This window comes from Alosa alosa, chromosome 1 (assembly GCF_017589495.1).
Source record: "Alosa alosa isolate M-15738 ecotype Scorff River chromosome 1, AALO_Geno_1.1, whole genome shotgun sequence".
Classification (NCBI taxonomy): Eukaryota; Metazoa; Chordata; class Actinopteri; order Clupeiformes; family Clupeidae; genus Alosa; species Alosa alosa.
Genome location: NC_063189.1, coordinates 14,535,425 through 14,560,031, shown reverse-complemented (window position 1 = coordinate 14,560,031; position 24,607 = coordinate 14,535,425). Strand labels below are relative to the sequence as shown.

Below are 24,607 nucleotides of genomic sequence, written 5' to 3'. Positions count from 1 at the left end.
AAACACAAACCAGACCCTCTAGTCAACTCCCTTCATGTGTGTGAGCGTGGAACACACACCAGAGCACAGGAGTGTGTGTGTGTGTGTGTGTGTGTGTGTGCCAAAACCTTTGGGCTCTGCCCTAGGTTAACACACACTCACACAAACCACTTATACATTCAAACACATGCTGAAAATATTGGGAGGGTTTTTTGGAGTCTGGAGGAACTCAAAAGGAGGACATTCTAGACAGAATTGGGGCAAAGGAAGTGTGTGTGTGTGTGTGTGTGTGTGTGTGTGTATATGTGCGTGTATAGAAGCGGAAAGAAATGTGATGAGATGAGAGCGACACACACACTAACGCACAGGAGGAGAGGAGATGGAAATCGCAAATAAAACACAAGTTAGAATGTATATATACAAATGAAAATGTGTGTATATGTATGTATGTGTGTATATGTATATGTATATATATATATATATATATATATATATATATATATATATATATATATATATATATATATATATATATATATATATATAAACAAACACATACACACATATACTAACAGCCACACACACACAGTAGGAAAGAAAAAAGAAACAAGTAGCAAATATGAAGCATCATACATACATCCACACACACAAACAGCTCCACAATTCGGGGGGAAACAAAAAGCCTAAGAGCTGAGACCTTGTGTCGCTTTCTCCCTTCTCTCTCCCCTCCCCTCTCGCTCTCCTCCTCCCCCAATCCTTGAAGTCAACCCCCCTCCCCCACACACACACGCACACACTCATCCCCCCCTCCCCCTCCCGCAGAAGCGTCTAGTCGGACTTGTCTCCATCCTCGTCGCGGTGGTTGTCGGGTGCTTCGCGGGCGGCTTTCTCGTCCTTGGCCAGATGGGCCTGCGAGGCCAGGATGCTGGAGAGTGAGAAGAGACCGCCGCTGGTGGACACGCTGGGCAGGCTGGGCGGGGTCAGGCCCAGGGGCAGTGGGGTCATGGGCAGAGCCAGACCCTGCAGCTGGGAGAGCTGGTGGGCCTGGAGCTGCTGCTGCACAACACACACATACACACGTGGGCATGCGCATACACACATATACATGCGCGCACACACACAGACAGACAGACAGACAAATACACACAGACGCAGGCGCACGCACACACACACACACACACACACGGCCAAACACACAGGCAGGAAAGAACACAAAAAGGCCGGTTAGAGGATCATACATTGTGGATATACACACACAAATAAGCAAAAAAAAAAAGAAGCAACAAGCACTAAAATCTGGCTAAAATGTATGAGCAAACTGAAAAGACAAAACAGTAGCGACATATGTTGAGTCTAAATATAATCTATAAAAGCCCACAGAAGCTTGCAGACAGACAAACCCACACACGGACTCACACTCTGCTGGCTGCCTACCCGGATGATGGAGTTCATCTCAGGCGGGGTGACCTGCTTGGCCCTCTCGATGGCCCCCAGCACCTGCTGCTGATGCTGCGGGGGACAGTGGAACAGGAGGAAGCACCGTTACCAGGCAACCAATGCAAACGTTTCAAATGTTGCAAAGCTACTATGCGGTCTCAATGTTATTGTTCATCATAGATATGTATGGTAACCACCACAGTGCTATAGCAACTACTGCCACATTATTAAGCAACCTTGGTGTTAGGTAGTCAATGGCAACAACAGCATTTATTGTATATGAAGTAAATGCAGTGGCGGACCGTGCGTTCAGTGGTTAGGCCTTCAATGATGACTATTTTTTGACAAAAAAAATAATAATAGGGGGGCGTTCCAGGGGGGATACCCCCGAAGAATTTTTTTTTCATTTCAGTGTTAAAATGTGCAATTTCCCAGCATTTCACGGTGGGGGGAAAAAGTTTTCTCTTTCTCACGCAAATCTGTGTAGCACTCTAGAATCTTCGTTAGATAAACAAGTAATGTTCCGAGCTGAATTCCGTATCTTTATTAGGCGAATAGCACCCGGCCATCATCCTCATCAGCAGCAAAGTGAACAGGCTGCTAGGCTAGGCTACTTATTTATCACCCATATTCATTATAATCTGCTAGGGGTGTAAATCGGAGCCTTCATGACGATTTGATACAATATCGATTTCTTAAGCCAACGATTATTTTCGATACTTTAGAATTCCCCACGATACGATTCGATACGATTTAATACTCGATATTTTTACATGATATCTATTAAGTTTCAAATAAATCAACAAAAAAATAATAATTTGCCTTTTATTGAGAATACAGAATTATATTCACATGATGTAAATATTATACTATAGCTTGAGCTCAATGTACTGCAAATAGAACAGTTACTGCTACAGTTAAAAAGAGTAAAATAAAGTGCAATTAGATAAATTGTAATTAGAACAAAATAAAATAATAACGTCTAATGCTTACTGTGCAGGTCTAGTATGGCCAATTAGCCTATTCATGCATTGAATCGTCGGCTGCATAATCGATGCATCGATACGAATCGATTAATATTTACACCCCTACAATCTGCTGCCTGCTACGGTCCCGTGAAGACGTGCAATTTAGTCCATGTCATATTGAAAGTGAACACCAAGTGCACTGAAGTATGGGTTTGTGCAGATTATTTTGAAATATTTAGGCTATCGGTTGCCTAACTTGTTCATGACTTGCACGCACATATGGCACTGCCACAGGTCTACAATGATGTGTCCAAATCATTTAATAGTTTAATCTGAAACAAACTTGCTTTAGACTGTTTGTAGGGCTCTCCTACTTAGCTGTAGCTTTAACATTAATGTTACAGTGCAACTGTTTTAGGTTGTGCTGCTGCTTTGATTACTCAAAAGCTAATGTGGAACTACAGTAGGCTGCTACAGTGTTTGCCAAACGTATTTATGAGAAAGTGTCTCAGCACACCACCGTGATATTAAACATGAGTCAGAAAATGTATTGCCCTATGCTGCTACTACTGCTTGTTGCCTATTTCATAATGTCTGATGGCCACGCCATGGATTTCACCAATAATGTCCACAAAACACAGATATATAAAAAGTCAGACTAACTAGCAGGGCAGGGCCGATCCAGACAGCTTCACCAAAGCCACATCAACTCACACACAACTTCAAGCTAGCCATCAATCAACCCGAATCCAAACATGATTTCTAATGGTTGCTTAGGTACCGAATACGCAGTGATTCCTTGTTAAAGCCTGATGCAGGCCTTAACAAGGGAAGACATGCGACTGGATAAAAATGCATCGCACGCCCTCACTATTTGTTCACACAATCAAATATAGCGGACAGCGGTAGGATATGGTAGTAGCCTAGTCAAGAACGATTGGGAAGGAGAAGAAGTAGTGAATAATAAATGGTAAAGTAAAATGTTAAAGACGCTATTATTTTTCATTCGTTTGGAAATTTGGAAATTCAGAGAAGGCCTTGAAGGCCCTGACGGTCCGCCACTGAGTAAATGCAACCCAACGCAACACTTCCCATCCAAGGACCTGAAACCACCAGTGAACCAGCAAACAATGTCAAGGTGTAGCATGTAGCAGAAACTGTGACAAATGTGTGTGTAATAAGATATTTTGAAAGTAATGTGAGCGATTATGTGGGCATGTATGTTTCTGACTGTGATTCTGTGTGTTTTTAAAGGTGTGTGTGTGTTTTGTTCATACCTCTTGTGACAGGTAGGGCAGCACCTGAGCACAGATGCCATTTAGCCTCTTGACTATCTCAGCCTGCAGAGATCAAAACAAAACATAAACCAACAACAAAAAAAGACATGAGGCTATAACCACAATCAGACAGCTTGGGCTACAGAAGGTGTTCAGTTGGGGTGGAAGAGTCAGCAGGTCTGATTCTCACCTGTTTGTGCATCTCAATGTTGAGCCCGTAGGACATCTCATAGTACTGCAGAGAGCGGAGGGGGAGAGAGAGAGCGGAGGGGGAGAGAGAGAGAGAGAGAGAGAGAGAGAGAGAGAGAGAGAGAGAGAGAGAGAGAGAGAGAGAGAGAGAGAGAGAGAGAGAGAGATAATAAATCATGGAGAGTAATTACAATGCAAGTCCAGCCAGTCAGTCAGTTAGACACACACACACACACACACAAGACTGACAGACAGACAGGATAAAAACACACACACACACAAGACTGACAGACAGACAGAATAAAAACACACACACACACACACACACACGACAGACAGACAGACAGACAGACAGACAGACACAAACACATACACACATACAATTACAAAACAGCTAAATAAATTACCAGTTAATCCTGGTCCAACATTTATAATCATTAACAGTAATATTAACAAACATACAAAGCGTCAACAAACACACCACAACAAAACAAACAAACAAACAAACAAACAAACAAACAAACAAACTCAAAGCCCATCTCCAACAGAGGCAGGACATCAGCAGGGGATACGAGGGGAAAATGTAGAGGTTAGTCATCACAGGGAAGAGGAGCCTCACAAAGAAAAGAAAAAAGAAAAGGAAAAAAGAAGAGAGAGTAGTGGATAAAAAAAAACAAGACAGACACAGAGCGAGGGAGGGAGAGGAAAAGAAAGAGAGAGAGATTGGTAGGGAGAGATCAAGAAGAGGCAGGGAGAGAAAGAGAGAAAGGAAGAAGGTGAGAGAAATAAAGAGAGAGGGAGATGGAGGAGAGAACATAAAGAGAAGGAGGGAGGGAAAGGCGGGGTAATAGAGGAGGAAATTGCGAGGAGGGTGGGGGGGTTTCTGAGGGCATCTTGCCAACAGCATCTACACATTATGCCACCTCTGTCAGCAGGACACACACACACAATCTTTCTCTCAAACACACACTCTGACAGACAAACACACACACACACACTTACCCCAATACTACCACATACAGACATAAAATGCATCCTTCTACACAGACACACACACAGACTTGTAAAAATGCACCCTTCTACACGCACAGTCTCTCTCCTCCTACTCCAAGCTCCCGCTCTCACTCAGCTACACACATGCCTTCTGTCACACACACACGCCAAACTCTCTCTCTTTTTCTACTGCAAACACATATTCCCTCCTTCTCTAGTTCGCCCTGACACAGCCAGCATATTCTTTAAAGGCTCTTTCTCTAGATTGCTCTCATACACAGCCAACTCAACACACACACACACACACACTAAATCACCCGATGTCTTCCTCTGTCCTCATCCAGTGGTCTGCTTTATAGCTGCTGATGTATTATTTCTTACTGTGTGTGTGTGTGTGTATGTGTGTGCTAATGAAGAGAGTTCCTACTCTCAGTCAAATGTAAAATTCCATGACTTTTCCCTGACAAACAACCTGAATTTCCATGACTTACTATATAATGAATTGTACAATATACCGACCAATAATTTCAGAGCAGTCACGTGGTGTTCAAGAATCTTTTACTTTTTTTAGAGCGGGAGATGAATAAATGAGCATTGAATAAAAAAAAAAACTTTGGCTACTCAAGCAAGCAGTAAAGTCAATAACAGATAAACACCAATTCTTTATGGAAATATTTGTAATTAATGTATTATTTTTGGCAAGTAAATTTTAAACGGATATTCCATTACTTTCCCCCCAAAAATGCTAAAATTCCCTGACTTGCCATGTCTGGACTAGACTTTTCAAAATTCCATGATATTCCAGAAATTTCATGACCCGTGGAAAACCCAAATGTAGCTTGAAACGGCAAAAAGCTGCTTCAGCTATTCATACTGTCTCGGTTCCTATACGGTTCTTGGCTTACACAAAGGCTTAGCAACAGCACTGACTGAGCCACAGTGGCATGCACAACACTGTACGACTCATTACTACGCTTGAGCCCTTCATGCTACATCAAATGAAATATCCCATAATAATACATAAACTCAAAATATACTCCATGCAGCACACGGTGCTCCCACAGGCATGGCGTTTTTAAAGTACACTGGAAAGTATTTTGGGGGATTTTTTTTGCATTTATGTGACAGGACAGTGAAGACTGACAAAGTGCGAAAGACATGGGTGTTGGATTGGGAAACGACTTCGGGTTGGCATCGAACTAGGGTCCTCGTGGGTGCTTAGTCTCAAATGTGGTCAGGATTGATGCAGCTCTCCGGAAGGCATGACATTTTACAGAAGTTAACAAGACTAGTGATAATCACAGCACTGAAGGTGAGAATTTGGAATCAGGTTCAGGGTAGTCAACAGTAATGTTTTAGACTATGTGAGGATAAAAACTACAATTGAAAGGTAGTATTAGGCTGCATGGGGTTTCAAAACACGATTGATATCATCAAACAAAGAGAGACATGGTAGGTAACACACACACACACACACAAAATCCCATACCATGATGTAGTGTCGCTGCATTTCCGACTTCTCACTGGCCAGCTTATCGCACTCCAACTTCAGACTGTGGGAGGGACACGCACACACACACACAGTACTGTTAGAGATATCAACTTTTTTTCCCCTCCATAGTATTTTTGGCGTGCCAACATATATACCAACTACATAACACCCAAAACATACTGTATTTTGCTATGAAAGATGTGTACTTTATGTTGACATAAAATAAAATATTTGTAACTCTATATAAGTACTTAGGAAAAGTATTTCCCATTGAAAAGTAAAACCACTGAAGGTGTTTTTATTAAAGCGCAAGGTCACAGCCACAATGCATCTCTTGTGGTACTTTGTGTCTATTTCAAAATGTTGTAGCGGTCTTTCCAGGGCTGCAGCTCTCCAAAGCCATGCTTTTTTTCCTGGACATGACAGAACAGGGGACCACAGACCTTCTTTCGCTATACTGAAATAGCGCTTATACCATTTTTCAACAAGCTCACATAGTGAAATTAACTTTGTAATTGAGTAAGAAAAAAGGGCATTAAAATCAGTTTGCAAATTCTGGTGATGTGTGCACTGTTGGAGAACACAAAGCAGCAATGATAATGATGATAACGACGAGAACTCATCTCACAGGGGCTCTCTGAGATAACACCACAAAATGTTTCCGCCTTTACATGCGTGCAATGGTAGAAACAGGACAACCAATGCAGTCCAACTAAAATGTAAATGCAATAATGCATTACAACAAAAATTACAAAAATTAGAAAAAAAAATGAACCATCGCACACTGCACTTGTTTACTTCCTTTAACACATTTCTCCAGCATGCTTCTTCAAGACTGCTGCCAACCAGGTATACTGTATATGGGGATTTTTGTTCTGCGGCCTTTTTGACATCTGTTTTTCAGTTCAGAGGTTAAATTTAAATATATGTTCCATGGTTTATCATGGATTATACGGGGAAAACATATGCCACCGGAAAGCGTGAGTGGGCCCATGTATGTGTGCTCCTCTGTTTGAGTTGATGTGTATCTGTGTGTGCACTTGTTTGAGATGTTGCGGCCTACACGTTCACTTTTTGCCAGAAAGGGTTCCCAGCGATGTTGTGTTGCCATGACAACCAGCCCTTCAGCAGGGCTGGGGAGTGGCTACCGATTGGCTGTGAAGCAGCTGGGCCAGTTGTGATTGGGCGAGGCAGCTGGTGGGCGAGAAAAGACAGCTCTGAGAGCAGGAGACAGCTCTGAGTGTCATTGTGAGTCAGTCAGGATTACACTGATGAGCATGTATGTATGTGTGTGTGTACAAGAATGTATATCAAAATCATGCTGCTATGCATGTGTGAATTTATGTGCATCACCTTGATGTATGCAATTGTGTCCATATGTGACTCAGTGTGTGTGTGTGAATGTTCATGAGCCTATGCGTGAGTATGAAAAGATGTGTCTCTCATTTATGCATATTTTTCTTTGTGTGTCCTCATGTGTGTATAGCCCTGAAGTGTTTTTGTTTGTGTGTGTGTGTGTGTGTGTGTGTTGAGTTTAACTGCTGTAATGGGCCATTCTTCTACAGCCCTTCTCCTAAATGTGCTTCCCTGAACAGAGCCTCAGAACAGAATAGGTGTGTGTTAGCTGGCCTCTGGGTGGTGCTTGGGCACAGTGCCACACTGTTCTCCCCTGTGGGCAAGGTGAGGATGACAGACGCACCTCATGCCCCTAACCTTCTCAGGGTGTTTACCATCAATAGCTGGACAGCAATTCAATTACTACCAATTCCAATTTTGCACAATGGAGTGCATTGTAGGTATCCATGTAGGTGACACATTTTGCAGGTCATTGTAGGTGCTCTACTCAGTAACTACTTGTTCTGCAATGCATAGTAGTTGCCATGACATACTTTGCGGTGCATGCTTGGGTAATACATTGGAGTAGTAACAAGTAATACATTGTTGGTACCTGTGCTGATGTGTGTTAATGTGCTTTGCAGGTAAGCTGCGCAAGCAGTAGGTGAGGTGCATTGTGGGTAGCTGTGCTGGAGTGAGGTGAGGTGCATTGTGGGTACCTGTGGTACTGTGCCTGCAGGAACTGGAACTCGTCCTTGATGCGGTCACAGGAGTCCGAGGTGGTGAACTTGAGAGGCTGAGAGGACTGAGAAGAGGCCTGCTGAGAAGGGGGCATAGTTAGAGAGATACACACACACACACACACACACACACACACACACCACATACCATCTCTGTGTGTGTTTCTAACAAACACACACACGTATGTGCTATACATAAACACACACACCCACGCACCCTAGAACCAAAATAATACAGTTACCCTCTACTCTCACACACACACACACACTGAGAGAGACTTGTCCATGTATACAGAGCCTATATACACACTGTTAATCCCTGCATACAAACAAACACACACACAGTCAATCACAGGCAGAGCAACAAACTTAACCGAATGTGCCAAATGGAGTCATTCATAACATTCATAAGATTTCATTTCTTGAGTGGATTTAATTTAAAAAAAATGAACTCACAAATCAACTTATCACTCTAAAGAACCTACACACACATCTCTATTTGAATAATAAACTACATCTACTACTTCAGTCATAACACACGTCTTGACCCTTCCCTCACAGTCGTCTGGTGTATAAACGGCAGAGCGGACACCAGGCCAAACAGGCCTGCCACCCTAAGGAAAGGTGTCCCGCAACATACCTGTTTTGTTCAACAACAACACCATCATATACACAAAAGTACTGGACGGTAGACGCCTGCCATTACACCCACAGAACTTCAATGACATCCCATTCTCAGTCCGTATTGATGTGGAATTGGTACCCCCTTTACAGCGTTAGCAGCTTCCACTCTTGGGAAGGATTTCCACAAGATTTTGAAGTGTCTGTAGACTAGACAGCAATGCAAACAGCCATGTTGGCCTGGCTCGCAATGTCTGCTCTAGTTCATCCCAAAGGTGTTTGATGATGTAGAGAACCATGTTCCCTACAAACCAGTCGAGTTCTTCCATACCCAAATCACATAAACCTGTCCTTATGAACCCTGCTTTGTGCACTGTGTATGGTGATTCTGGGGGAGGAATGATGGCAGAATGGTTGTTTCTCAGGGGTTGGGCTTGAGTGAGTGAGGGGAAATCTTAATGCCTTATACCAAGACATTCTGCACAATTATATGCTTCCCAATTTTTTTTTTTTGGAACAGTTCAGGAAGCCCTTTTCAGTTCCAGCATGACTGTACCCCAATATAGTGTATGTGTTAATATGGAAGTTAATATGTAAATATGTAAGAGAATATCTTCTGGTCAGTTAATCCTGTAAAATTCAGTAAAAATATGTGAGGCTCTAGGCTCTATGTGTGTCCGTGTGTGTGAGGAGGGGGCAGGTCAACTGCTGGAGGGCAGCTAAATCAGGTGCCCCCTGCTGGTCTGTTTGTTCTGACTGACTGAATCCCTCTGGGGCGTCTTTCTCTCTCTCTCTCTCTCTCAAACACACACATTCTGCTTCTCTCTGTCCTGCTGATGCACTTGTACAGTCACAAGACTGCTGAATCCCCTACTCCCACGCACACACAAACACAACTATACAGAGACGCTACATAACGTAGATCGCAGCACCCTTTCCTACACCATTCCGCCACTAGTTAGCTGGCAGATGAGCGTTGGTGGTAATAAAATGTATGGCTTTCATACCCTGTATCTGGTAACCATGTTGGCCCTCCTCAAGAACACCATCCCTGCACGGAGATCAAAGTAGGCTTCCCGTTTATTACTTACTAACTCCCTAATATAAAAAAACAAATGTGTGACCATTTCAACATTGATCATAAAGTGCGCTATGGAAATAACTTTCCACATCCACGACCCCATTGTCTGTCCATTCACTATTCTCTGATACTACAGAGAAATGTTGTAAACTGTGACATGTAAACTCTCAGTGACAGTCATCACACTCAAGAATCTCACACCGCTGCAACCCTAGTGGAGGGTGAGGCAGACCCACAGTACTGGGTAGAGCCCGACCGATTTATCGGCGGACCAATATTAAACATTTTGCTTGCAAAAAAAAAAAAAGTCAAAGCATAAACTGCTCACAATGTAGATTGTGGCAATGTGGTGATCACAGAACAAAGATCTGACACTCCTTATTTCATAAAAATAAAATTACTGTATAAGAACCTTTCATTAGGAAACCAGATAGTTAAAGGAATTATCCAGAGTAAAATGCACTTTAGATCAAATTACGGATTATTGGGAGTACATACGTTGAGTTGACATCTTTAGGGGAAAGTCCATAGGAGTTGATTGCCGAGTGTGGAGTAACACGCTCTAGAAAATTCACAATTTCGTCGCCGTTTAAAAAAAAAAAAAAAATAGTCCAGTATTTCTTTTGAAATTGAAATGAAGTTGTATGCAACCGCAAACTAGCTTACTAACAGGTTGGAATTTTGAAATGTCACGTGACTTTCCCCTAAAGATGCCAGCTGCAGCAGCAACATTTCCGGAAAGGTACTGGCTTGATGAAATTCATTCTGGACTCTCTATCCAAACACATAAAGACCTCGGGATACTTCGGTTTGGCTTTAGGGACCCTCTACTCACTACCACGTAAGTGTAATGTTGTTTGGACCTGTAGAAGAGGTATAAAAATAGCGTTTTGTAGAGTCGAAATGACATGCCCTGGTCACTTTCAGGCTTTCTTTTGAAATTGAAATGAAGTTGTATGCAACCGCAAACTCTAGCTTACTAACAGGTTGGAATTTTGAAATGTCACGTGACGTGATGTCGTGCAACGACGTGATGCAATCGACTCCTACGGACTTTCCCCTAAAGATGCCAGCTGCAGCAGCAACATTTCCGGAAAGGTACTGGCTTGATGAAATTCATTCTGGACTCTCTATCCGACCACAGACCTCGGGATACTTCGGTTTGGCTTTAGGGACCCTCTACTCACTACCACGTAAGTGTAATGTTGTTTGGAACTGTAGAAGAGGTATAAAAATAGCGTTTTGTAGAGGCGAAATGACATGCCCTGGTCACTTTCAGGCTAACGAGTTTTGACTAAAAACGGTAAAATCGAACTTTCTCAAAACACATCCGAATGACATGATTTTGATGTCAACTCAACGTATGTACTCCCAATCATCCGTAAATTGATCTAAAGTGCATTTTACTCCGGATAATTCCTTTAAGCCTATTTGATTACATAATGTCCAACCTAATGGGAGAAAAATGTTACATTGTGTTTGTTAAAAATGACTATTGGGCCGATATATTGGTTATCGTTTGACTCAAACATCGAAATTGGTATCGGCCTTCAAAATCCCATATCAGTCGGGCTCTAGTACTCAGAGCATTCTCTCAAACACCACTTCGCCATTGGTTAAAAACCTCATCAGCAGCTCTGTGATTGGTGAGGTGTCTCAATCAGCAGCTATTACATTGGCTGGCAGATGAGTGTTAGGAGCAGTGGGGGTACCGCACAATGAGGTTCAGCAAGTGTTCACAAGCGCTGTGGGACTGGCAGGGATAAAGCTTAGATGTTTTCCCCGCGGGCTCTTGCCTTTATTTATTTATTTATTTGCTCTCGTGGGGGTATTGATTTCCTGGAGCAAGGGGGGCTCACTGCATCAACAGTATTGATTTGAAATGGGAGTTGTGTGTTTTTTGAAAGAGTGGTATTGATTTTCAATGGGAGGTCGGTGTTGCTCCAAAAGGGGAAGAGAGAAGGGGTATGGGGCGATCACCACTTCTCACATGACACTTTTTAAATTCAGCCCTCCTCCTTGCAGTACAACATGGTGGATCAGCAGTAACATCACCGCACTACAATCAGTCAGCCCGGGTTTGATTCCCAGACCTTTGGATGAAAGTGTCTGCTAAATACCACTGAACTGACTTTACACAGCATTTGATGGTGTGTGTGTGTGTGTGTGTGTGTGTGTATATATATATGTATGCCAATACTGGAATAGTGTGTTTCTGTTCAAATATCATCCTGTTTCACTCCTGTGTATGTATGCAAGAGCATTTGTGATTAAAAGGGGCCTACTTTTCATGATGAATGTGTGTGTGTGTGTTCTTATAGTGAACTGTGTGTGTGGTGTGAGATCTGTGTGTGATCAAACATCCCTCTCCCTCCATTAAAAATCAATTAGAGAGGCCTTCACGCAGATCAATTCAGGCGGCGACCTTTGACCTCTTACACTCCCCCTATCCCCACCCCCTCTCGTCAGGGTTTGCCCTCGACACGGCCGCTGCTTTGTGATGATAATGAGGAGCGTTGCCCTAGGTGACCAAGACATCTGCTGCAACACACACACAAACCATTTCAGTTTGTTGAACAGACACACAAAGAGGATACAAGCTCCTAGAGCTAAGGTAGTGAATGTTTTTGTGCAAGTGTGTGTGTGTATGTTCAGGTGTAAGTGTGGGTAGTAATTGTCTGTGTGCCTGTGTGTGTGGGTGAGTGAGAACAAAGGTGTATGTTTAGGTGTAAATGAGGGTAGTGAGTGAAAGTGTGTGTGTGTGAGAGATAGTACGAGTAGTTTGTGCATATCTAGGTGCAAGTGTCTGTGTGAAAGAGAGCGCGCTATGTGTTGTGGTTGAGTAGACCATCAAACAGTGGTGTCTCCATCACCAGAGATCCTGTGTTCGCGTTCACACACAATTAGTACTACAGCAAGGTGCTTTCCAGCTCGAGGTTAAACACTCCACTGTTGTGCAGTGATGTGTGCACCGAGACCACAATGAGTGTGTACAGATCTAAATCCCACATAGCCACAAGAACCATGTGGATGTTCTTCTAAATGTGTATGTGTCTACAGTAATTTTCTTGTGTATTAGCCGCATTGTGTATTCCGCAGGACAGTGTTTTATGAAAGTTAAAACAAACGAAACCCCCTGTGTATTAACCTCATGGCTGAAGAAATTTTGCAAAATCAATGTATAAGCAGTGGCTAATAGTTGGGAAATTAAAGTATACACATGTACATATGGAGTGTGTAAATGGGTATGTCTGTGTCTGATGTATGGCTCCATACATAAGTGCTCAGGAAAGTGTGTGTGGGATAGGGCAGTTACTCTGTGTGTGTGTGTGTGTGTGTGTGGCGGGGGTTATGGGTTGTATACATTTGTGATTGTGAAAGTGTGTTTGTGTATTTGGGGTTTGTAAATGGGTACATGTGTATGTGTTTGCATGCATAATGGTACTTATCTGTGTGTGAGTGAGTGAGTGAGTGAGTGAGAGAGAGAGAGAGAAAAATGGAGGAAACAATGTGTTATTATGAATCTGTGTAGGCAGGGGGTGTAATTGTGTTTCCGCTTGTCTGTGTGTGCAAATGATGCTTGTCTGTGTGTGAGTGAGATGGTGATGGAAGGGGGTGTGTTTGTGTGTGTCCACGCAAGTGCCCATAAATGTGACCTGTGTGTGTTCTGTGAATGTGCTTGTGTGGTGGCTACCAAGGAGAGAGGGGGGTGAGGATTTTTGTTCATGTCAGGGGGAAGAGTGTGTGTGTGTTTGTCTAGGGAAGTGTGTTTTAATGATTTAGGGAGTGTCATACGGAAGACTGTGTGTGTGTGTGGTGTACATGTGCCATGTGTGACTGGGGACATGTGTGTGTAAATGGTGTAGGGAGTGTTTTATGTGTGTGTAAGGGGGAAGGGAGTGTTTGTTTAGTTGAGTGGGAGAGGAGGTGCCTGGGGATTGACCCTTGCTCAGCTGGGGGCCCTGTGCTAATTCAGCCTTAATAACGCTCACCAGCCCTCCCCGACTGATGTGTGTGTGTGTGTGTGCGCGTGCGTTCCGAAGTCTCTGTTGTCCACAGCTCAAGATTCATCAGCACTCTCCTAAAGCATGCGTATCTTTGTGTGTGTGTGTGTGTGTGTGTGTGTGTGTGTACTTTTGCACTGCACAAAGAGAATGACCAATTTCACACACAGCGGGAGAAGTCTGCACTCTCCTTGTGTGTGAGTGTGTGAGAGAGAGAGAAAGGAAGAGAGGAGGTAGAGAAACAAAGAGAGGGAGGGTAGAGAAAGTGTGTGTGTATGTGTGTGTGTGGCGGGAGTTACCCAGAATGTCTGTGGAATCTGTGGAAAGGGCAGAGTAAAAAAAACAGGAGGAACGAGGTTACCATTGCTTTCCAGTAGTCAGATGAGCAGCACGGCTCAGCGTTTTAGTTTTTGGTAGGAAACTACTTTTCCACTAAAGTTTACAAACCAACAGTAGGTATGTCTGGAGGTATATCATGGTGTATGAACTTTGAGTGTAAATTTACTTTTTGGAAATGTTAAGAGCGTTGCTGCTGACCCAGGTAGCCATTGTACACAACGGCCTCATTTGCAACAATAACAATGAAAGAATAGAAACCTGATGTATTGACTGATTGGTTTAAACATGCGTCTCTTGATGAAAAAGGCTCATCAGCTTTTCAGGTACCACTGTGAAAGCGTCTATACCATGAATGGCACATCAATACATAGCCTACATCTTGTCTTCTGGTTCCTCGAAAATGCAGACCAAATGTGAAGAGGGCATTTCCTCCAGGGTAATTTCCCTAAATCTGTATGTGAATCAGTGTAGGTGATCTAGTGGTTAAGATTAAAATCTCCAGAGACAACACATCATCTTGCAAAGATATGTTTGGATACGGGCTAAATCTCATTCTCACCCCAAAAGCCTAAGCCCTGAACCTTCAAAGACTTAAATGACATCTGCTGACAAGCGATTGAGTTTGAAAAGGTTGTAGGGGTTCAGAATGCTAATAACTGGAAAGGGAAGCACATGCGACATATCATTAAATCAACAACACCAAAATGTTTTTTAAGCTTCCCGTATGGTTAACCCGGTGTTTCACATCACAACGCTACATATTCTTGGCAAATCCCTGTTGTAAAGTCTGCATAAATGCCAACTTATGGAAAGACCTCAGATAGTCAGTGAGCAAGCCCTCGTGCACTTCACGATTTTATAGTGGGATGGCTCTAAGCCCATACAGACTTACTTAAGAACGTGCGTCAAAGTCTGAGTCTGCGTTTGGGGAATGAGAATGGGCCATTTCCTTTAAGGGTAGTGCTATAACAAAGGGCAACAGCATAGCGAAGCCGCCAAACACGGCTGGCTTAATCTGAGCCTCTCTCTGTAGGATCCAGTGTTGTTCCTTTTGGCCATGCACAGCTTGGTCCCTACTAGCACTAAGGGCACCCTAGTCAGGGTGGCTCTTTGTCTAGGGAACAGCCAGCGATTAGAATGACAGACAGGAAAAAAAGAATGTGGTGACGGCAACACGGAGAGGACAAAAAGCACAGCCGAGTTCATGTTGGGGTTCATTCGGCCTCTGTAGATTGTGGACAATTTCCCTTTGTCTAGGACTCTTTAGTAGCCCAAGCTCAGTGGCTGATTATAAGCCTATGTGGGGAGTGGGGAGGGGGGAAGTGGGAGAAGGAAAGTACACATCGTCGTTTTAGCCAAACCTGGATACACTCATGTCTGAAGGACGTCAGTGTATATCATTAAAGAGCTCAAGGGTTCAATGAAACACATTTGTTTCTTGTTTTAAAAAAAATAATAAAAATAAAAATTCTTTTTCTTCAATTATTGCTTTTGTACACCCTACAACAAATAGCCTGCTTTGACTGTGCAGGGTAATGAAGCATAGTGGTGAAGGTGTGTGTGTGCCAGCATTGAGTAGTTATGAATAAACCATCAATACATTGTTTATGGTTATCCTTATGATGATAGAATGATCGTTAGAGTGATTAGCAAGTCGAATGCAGACAGAAGAGGAAGGGATTGTGACTTTAGCTTATAGCATCTGGCTGACAGAGGACATCCATCCAAATGATTAATAGTATGGAATGTGTTCTTGATTGGATGAGGCTGTGATGAAGCTGATGAGATTCAGTTCAACACACTATGTACACACTTTGGAAACATCTGCTCTTCATACAGTAATATCATGTGAACACTAAATAAAATTGAATACCAATTTGGGAAGACAGTTTTTATATTGCTACAATAGCTGCCTTTGGAATGTTCCAGCATCAAACACAGGCCTATGATGGTCAGATGATTATTATTCTACACCCATAGTGCCAAATGAGTTATGAGGTATTATGGAGATAATCATTCTCATACTGATATCTGCTATAATAGAAAAAACATTTTAGGGGGCACTAAAGTTGATGAACCAACCATTTTAGACACACAAAAAAAAACTATATACCTGCTGGACAAAATGTGTTCAGCTCTCTGCAACCTGATCAGTTGAAACTACAACAGCAGTACTGCAAAACTCAATCCTCTACAGAGCCTGTACTTTCTGCAAGCACCCAATGTATTTTACAACCAACGTGACACATTCATTTGTTCACACAGAAAAATGGACGTGCGTGCACACACACATTCGTAGTCCACCAGCAAAAGCAGCCAAGCAAGGCAGCAAACAGCTCATCAAGCATAGTCAAGGATACAGCCAACGCCTTTCTCAAGGACACGTCAGCACAAGTGCAGAAGAAACCATACTGGAACCAGGAACTGGCAACCATATAACTCAAAAAGTCCACTACTACCTAACTTGCTGACAAGCATAGGAACAATATATCGGAACTCCCCCTATTACCGTCGGTCCCGTATTTCCACCGTCTTGCGTGTATGTGTCACTTAATATCCATTTCTATACAAACCAAGAAGGTGGATTCCTAAAAAAAAACGCAAGCACCCACAGCATAGGTGTATCTAAATTAGCTATGTACCAAAAATGACATTTTACTGTGACTCGAAGAGCTGTAAACAGTGTTGTAAGGCTGCGTGTACACATCCGCTTGGAGCTCCAGTGGAATTTTAATTTCATGACGAGAATTCTTGGTCTAACCGTCCATGTGCCGTTGAAACGGCGTAAATAGGCGACCCATCAGGCCAGCACTATAACTACGAGAGTGGTAAACAAAATCGGATATTTTAGGCAGTAAATGCTCCCGTTAAGAACCAAACCAGATTTTGTTCAAATCTACACACCTATGGCTACTGAAAAATTTAAGGTTCATTTAGCAAGTATTAAAAAACATCGTTGTTTTAGAATTTCCGAACAAAAGTGGTGATAATTGGGGGTGTTACGATACCTACTTTGAAGGTGCCATCATGTATAGCTTGTTTTAGTTTAAAATGTTAAAAAAATTACCTGCAAATATCAGCATTAAAAAAAAATTGAAAAACACCCATCCTCTATGTTGTCTAGATATCCATTGATGATGGCATTCAAAACAGCTAGCTTTGAGCCATGTGTGGCACTGAACTAAATAGACCTAGAATGCAAGTCAATGGAAGACTGCAATGAGGTTGCGTTAAAGACAACTTTAATCGCACAGAATTCCACATAGCTCAGTGCTCCTCACGGCCCTCTGGTGGTCCGTTCTGTTTGGGCACTGAAGGAACTCCAGTCCATACACAGCCCTGGCTCGATAATTGGAAATCTGTGGCTGTGGAATCTGCTCTGATGTTGTGATTTGTTTGCTCAAAGTCAAACATCAGCAACCTTTTGCCTGGATATTTATTCATGGTACACTACACCCAAACTGTTACAAAATAGTGTGCATAACAGGTAGCAAAAATAGCTATTCACCTTTTCTCCTAGCTTGCCTTACATCCCTGAATGATTATTGTAATGGTGGTAGCTCTTCATAATAAGTATGTGCGCCTGCGAGTGTGTGTTGGGTGGTGGTGGTGGTGTGTGTGTGTGTGTGTGTGTGTAAGGGGGTCAGCGGGGGGGGGGGGGGGTCACGGTAGAGCAGCTTAGGGTGCTGCCTCTCAGCACCGGGGGCTGTTAATCCCTGGAGTTAATCTGCTGCACAGGCTCTAAGGACTCCAACAAGCAGCATAAGGCTGTGCAATTGGATTACAGCCATAGTCGCCTCGGAGAGGGGGAAGAGAGGCATGGGGGGTGAGAGAGAGAGAGAGAGCAATAGGAGGGAAGATAGAGAGAAAGGGGAGGAAACAGAAGAGAGAACAAACAAAAATTAGTAAATTCCTGAGGGAGTCTGTCTTAAACGCAGGCAGGCAGGCACACACACACACACAGTGAGAGACAGAGAAAGAGAACCACACACACTTGTAGGTTGTGGTAGTGAGTGGAGATATATGTGATATTTCTCTGAGCAGCTTTGTGCTGTAATGATATGGCCTTGCTCACCTATGCTCTGACACACACACACACATTCTAGATGTCACTGCTCCACAGATGAGGGAAAGACCAGGGCCTCTTGATCTGTTTACAACTTTCTTAACAGGTGTATGGGTTTGTCTTCCAGACAGCCTGAGCATTTTCAGACGGTGATGTGATGATATCGATTTGCCAATTGCAACAGTTGCATACTAACATCAGGACTAAATAACAAGACAAGCAAAGAAAACCGCTCTTTGAAAATCACCCTTAATGTTTTAAACTCTGATCAACTGGACAAACTGATAATATAAATGAGAGTGTATGTTACTGCCTCATCAAGGATTCTAATGCTCAGTCTGGTCCCTTCTACAAGACAGACACTCTGACACACATACATGGAGGGAGAACACGTTCCCCCCCAAACTACCATTCATCCATCCTTGCATCTCCCCTTTGCATTTCTAGAATTCTCCAATACACTTCACTCTACCAAAATTGACTGCAATCCACATCCAAGTTAAATGTCTGACCAAGAGTAATATTGCATCATATCTGACCAAGAGTAATATTGCTGCCGAGTGAAGACCTGCAGATAGCTGGCCAGCACACACACAGAGCATGTTTAGACTATTCTACTCCACTGAGGGAGCTGTGGGATATACTACGAATCTCGATTAGTGGGTTAGCGAGGTATGTTGCGCTCAAAGCCAGGGTATGCTGTAACACGAAAGTGGATCTGTTTTAGTGTCGCTATATCACCATGGTATCTTATGCTGTCAACCAAACCTGGTCGGGAGGAGGTTATGTGCCAAGTTATAGCTCAAATCGTGTAATCTACCGCCCACTGACCAATCAATTGTCTTAAAAACAAAGTTCTCACGTGTAGGATTCGGTCATATATCTTACAGGTGGAGCTCTGCCTCTACTAACATTTTGGATCTCGAATGCGCTTTAATAGTGCTGTGTGTGCAAATATCCCACTATGGACGTGCATACCATACAACAACTGATGACGATTTATTTGATGTTATAGGTTAGACACAAAAAATGACCGCAGTGTAGATTAAGCTATCACTCATGTATGCGGAAGTCATTGTTTTTAAATAGAGGCGGTCTTGTGCGTCTCCACGTTTCCACGATTATTAGCGTCATCCCAACACCGAGAACGCAGCACAGATCTGAGCTGAAAGCCTAGTTTGACAAATAGATCACATAACTGCTATCGTAGTATCACTTAACGTATACCCCTGAGTCAAGGCTTTGTGAAGCCTCGATGTCTACATAGCCTAGATATGTCTAACGTGCTTCGTAGTATACCCCACCGATGTTAGCTGTATGGCGGACATCTAACTAGACCTACTAACTGTTAATTGGTCCATGTGTTTGTTACACAGACTCATCCAATGTTCATCCACATAATCAGTGCACTAGACTAGTGAACTGTCATGTTGTGCATTGTGGTGAATGAGGCTGTGTCTCAAACCACATACTTCCCTCAGTACACCGCTAATGTAAACTGAGCGCTTACTTGCGTTGTGTCCACTTTTCGATGGTTAGTATTGTCTGGACTATATACTTTAAGTATTTTGAAGTGCACAAGTAGGCGGATTGAGACACAGCCTGGATGTTTTAACGAGTGCTTTGCTTACAGACAGTGCAAAAAAATATTCTTTCACACAAACATACGGGTATTTGTGGGCGTTTAAGGGCGTTTTGGGGAGGTAACCAGGTACGCCATGCTTTTGGAGGTGCAAACAAACGCTGCATTGCCACTGAGATCACATAGTAAGGAACCAAAAATCCGATTGTTTGCACCTCCAAATGAGCGGTGACGTACGTATGTGACGCAGTTTGTGTGTAGGCCCACCACCCGAGCCACTCATGGCTCAAGAGCAGTACATCATATGAATACTTCTCCTAAATGAATTTCTGCCAACTGCACATGAAATTCTTGAAACAGCCACAGAGTTAGGAGATTGTTTAGCATGTGAATAGCAAACAACTGATGCATAGTTGAAACACCAAGTGTGTGTTGTGTTGTGTTTGTTGACACCAAACATTATGACATTTCTTTTTTTACTTTCTAGCCAGCCACATTATACACTCTCTTTGTAGATTTGTGTATAATGTGGTATAATGATTGATCAAAAATGATCAGTTTCGACATTTAACATGAACGTATACTGCCATGTGTGTACCTCATAAAAAAAAAAAAATCACTGCATCCTGAAGACTGCTTGTAATCATTTAGGAAATGTGGCCTATAAACAAAAGCGATACTCAATGAACAATTACATGCACCTGGGTGTTTAGTAATACACAACACCCCCAAGGGATGCGTGCCGAACCGATCCGCCTGTTTTCTGTGAACACCCGCAGCGCCAGGGCCTCTTCCCCTCGCACCGAGACGGCCCTCTCATAAACAGCTGAGCACTCAGGCCTCGTCCACGTCCATTGTGTTAGTTTGGGGAATTCATCAATTAGTGGACTCATTAACCCGTGTCCCCCTCCCCCATCTCTCTCGGGACAACATACATGGCCCCCCACCTGCTTGCCGACTCGAGGTGCCCACGTTATTTGTGTTGTGGCTACCGTTAAGCGCGCTGGCAGAGCAGTCTTGATGTGGTCCTCTGTCAACACCATGAATCGCTGTACTGCCTGGAGACTCGTTAGACACGAAATACCCGTAGCGTGCACAGAGCCATCCGTGCGAGGTGCCTATTAAAATGCCTTTGATCCTGGAGGCTGTGCCAAAACAGAGGGAAGAATCGCGACCGCAAGTCTTCCACAACCCAAATATTGGCCCGACCAACCATTCACACCAAAAGAAAAACGAGGGTGGGCATTAATAATAAGCGAGATGTCAATGTTTTGTTTCATACGCGTGATGAAGTTTGGGACATAATTACGTAGTGGTAGGGGATATTATAACTATATTATAACTGGTAACGTTAACTTACAGCTGTCTATACAAAGCTGTGCATGACAAGAACCCCCAACGCTTGACAACGAAACCTGGTAAAAGAAGCTGCAATATATTGGTCCCATATTTTTTTATTGTCCCAACCAATTTTAGTCTCCGAGTGTAACGTGTTAACGTTAGACAACGTTGCACGTTAACATTAGCAAAAAGAAAGCAAATACTGTAATCAAATCGAATCTAACATAAGATAAATTGTGAGCTTACAGACAGAACACCTAAAACGATTCGATGTAACAAGCTAGCGCATAAAGCATTTGCTCATGCTACCTAGCTAACGTTAGCAAATCAAAGGTGGCGATTTTCCCTCAAATACAGCAGTGCAAATCCAGGTCCATGGCCTTTGAGGCGGCTAGCAAGCTATCAGATTGCTTTAAACTGTGTAAGAGGTACGTCGATAAATACGTGATATATTATAACTTAAACCACACGCATGTCTGTTAAACAAATAACGTTAGGGGTTAACATTATTTGCAACAAACAGTTTCCTGGCAGATTGCACACAACCATTCAATTGACAAAGCACCTAAATGCTACATCTGGCTTAGATTTAGGCAGCCCGCAACCTAGCTGATAAACCTACCTAGAGAGCGCAATATTGGGGAGAAATTTAACAACTCCATTTGGCACACAGTTGAATAATAGCAGACTAACGTTACAATATTATTTACTTACCGAGTGTCTGGATTGTGGAAACATCATGTCAGTTTCTAGCGGTATGGCTACTCCTTTGCAAAGTAAATCAAATTAGCCTGAGGATGCAGTCCTTTTCTTTAACGACGGGCAGATTTAGCGAGGTGATCCAAAATGTCCTTTATCTGCAAGTCCGGTTTGCAGCGACTAGAGTTCGTATATAGGTTAACGTTATTCTTCCTTGAAACTAATAAAAGATATGCCCAACAGTGCCTCCACAATGGAAATATCTGCGCCTTTTGCTTCGGCTACGATTAATACTTAGCTAACGTTCGTTGTTAACAACACGTAGAAAAATGGCTCAGGTTGGCCAAATTGGTGGGATAACCTTGATATTTTAAGCCAACTGCAAGAAATGTCACGATCTCCGATTTCAGAGCTCAGTTCTGTATAAATGGAAAACTGAACAATCACACAGGAAATCGTCCAAGAACTAGCTCGCGGATGCTAAGTTAGTCATTCGTAGCATCCATTTGGCTTGCTAGCTAGCTTTGTGAACAGTCATCAAGTTAGCAAGCGATGTGGCTAAGGTTATATCACTAGCAAACTGGTTTCAGTCTATTTAGAGGCAGGTTTGACCCAAACGTGTCTTAGTCGAAATACAGATCTTGTTTTAAGGCCTTTTGAAAATCCTTTGTTGAATCAGTCTCTTCTCCCTGGCGTCCGGTTGCAATCCGCATCTAGTAGTCACATAGAGGCTTGTGCTGCTGGAGTGGAACAACCATCTCTTTCCGCTTCTCTAGCTACAAAATGTACGAGCCATCGAGGAACGAGCGCCCCATGTGATGTGGGATTGAGGTGGCGCTCGGAAGGCCCATTTTAGATGTCAAATGTATAAAATTACAGTTTGCGGAAGTGTTGCTGTTTAATGTGCCCCCACCGGAATGTAAGCGGAACTGTGTTTCCTTTGCTTGTCCTCTTCAGGGGTCATGATCATGGACAGTAAAATAAATGATCAGTATAACACGGTACCAGATGGGCAGAAATACATCAAAATGTATTTTAAAATAAAATATCAAATACCCTCATTTCAAGTGTATCAATATAAACTACAACTTATAAAAAATAAAATACTGTATTCTAAAAATACTCTTGTGGGAGCATGAAATCACTTTGCAAACCTTCCATATATCTGTCAATTTATTCCTTCATCACTACACCGATTCTGTTGATAAAGTGAACAGTGTTTGAGAGCAACAGCTTTTCTCTGCCTGAGACATGCTATAAATCTGCAGTCAACAGATCAACTATAGTCCCTTTCCCACCGTTGGGATTTTTGCAGTTCCTAGAACCCTTTTTTTCTCGTGCTCCGACAGGACCAATTTGGGAATTATTTAATTCCTCTGACCGCAGTTCCCATAACTCTTTCATCCGTGCTGTCTGTGTAAGCAAAATATACGGAAATACTGTCCGTATACTGGCGTTTTAGTTTCATTTGCTCTCTATTATCTGATCTCTATTAATTCATCTATAATTTAAGGGGCTGGGACATGGAAAAGCAGAAATCAAGTTTTGCCATGTTAACATATTGTAGTGAACTGGGCCTAGCTGGTTCATGACTGAACTCCCATAATGCTGTGCAAAGCGTGCAGGAATGTTAATGTTGATTATGTGTAATGTTGATTATGTCACTGCATCATCTTACAGTTGTGTTTGTGTTCCCAGTTAGTTAGAGTGTGCAGAACCAGGTTTAGCTGGTGTGTGATGGAATGCAACCTGGAGCAGATGTGTAGTGCTGGGGCATAAGGGCCGGGTCTGGGCCGCAGTATGTGTTTGTGTGTTTTGGTGTGAGACCAATAAAAACCAGTCTGAGACAACTGAGCAGTTTGTTACATTGGTGTCAGAAGTGGGATGTCGACCCCTACTGGACGGGAGGAGAAAGCTACAACCAATGCCCCGGCGATGATGAGTTTCCTGCCAGACGGCTCTTCGACAGCACGCTTGCCCATGGCCACCTGCTGGGCCCAGCAGACGCAGCCAGCCTGCAACGTGACCGTAACGAAGAAGCCCGCCCCCAGCCACAGGAGGAGACGAACCGGGCTGATGGCAGCATCCCGCCACTGGAACCCGCTCCACACGGGAGCGATGGAAACCGGCCGGTCCCCGGCGCGACGGCGGCTGCAGAAGGGCGCCCCACTACAATGGCGAAAGGCCGCTGGCGACATACCTGGAACGGGAGTACAGGTGGCGTTTGCTCTGGAGGGGGAAGCTCTACAAGTAGTAGAAGACCTGCCGTTGGCAGAGCAAGCAAGCTGGACCGCAATCGAAGCAGCTCTGCAACGATGATTCGGCCAGAGAATCTTCACCAGCGATGCCCGAGAACAACTCGCTTCCAGACGGCGACACAAGGGCGAAAGACTGGGCAAGTTTGGCAAACGCGAAACAGCGCCAAAACAACCACCAGTGGACAAAAAGAGTATTACATGTGTAC

At 43.3% G+C, this 24,607-nt stretch overlaps 1 protein-coding gene across 6 annotated transcripts; it reads right to left on the bottom strand.

The window, feature by feature from the left end:
- Positions 1 to 777: 777 nt before the first annotated feature.
- LOC125306636 (TLE family member 5-like) lies at positions 778 to 22,994 on the bottom strand. Of its 6 annotated transcripts, none has more exons than XM_048262125.1 (8): positions 22,159 to 22,994; positions 14,416 to 14,433; positions 8,390 to 8,487; positions 6,333 to 6,396; positions 3,852 to 3,896; positions 3,662 to 3,724; positions 1,396 to 1,488; positions 778 to 1,035 (listed from the first exon to the last, which is right to left on the bottom strand). In XM_048262125.1, exons 1-8 carry the CDS (start codon positions 22,183 to 22,185, stop codon positions 808 to 810), a joined length of 636 nt encoding a protein of 211 aa, XP_048118082.1. In that variant the 5' UTR covers positions 22,186 to 22,994; the 3' UTR covers positions 778 to 807. The 6 variants fall into 6 exon arrangements, with proteins under 6 accessions (XP_048118082.1, XP_048118090.1, XP_048118104.1 ...); XM_048262133.1 differs by having other exon boundaries at positions 778 to 1,032; XM_048262147.1 differs by having other exon boundaries at positions 1,414 to 1,488; positions 22,159 to 22,993.
- Between the last annotated feature and the right edge of the window lie 1,613 nt (positions 22,995 to 24,607).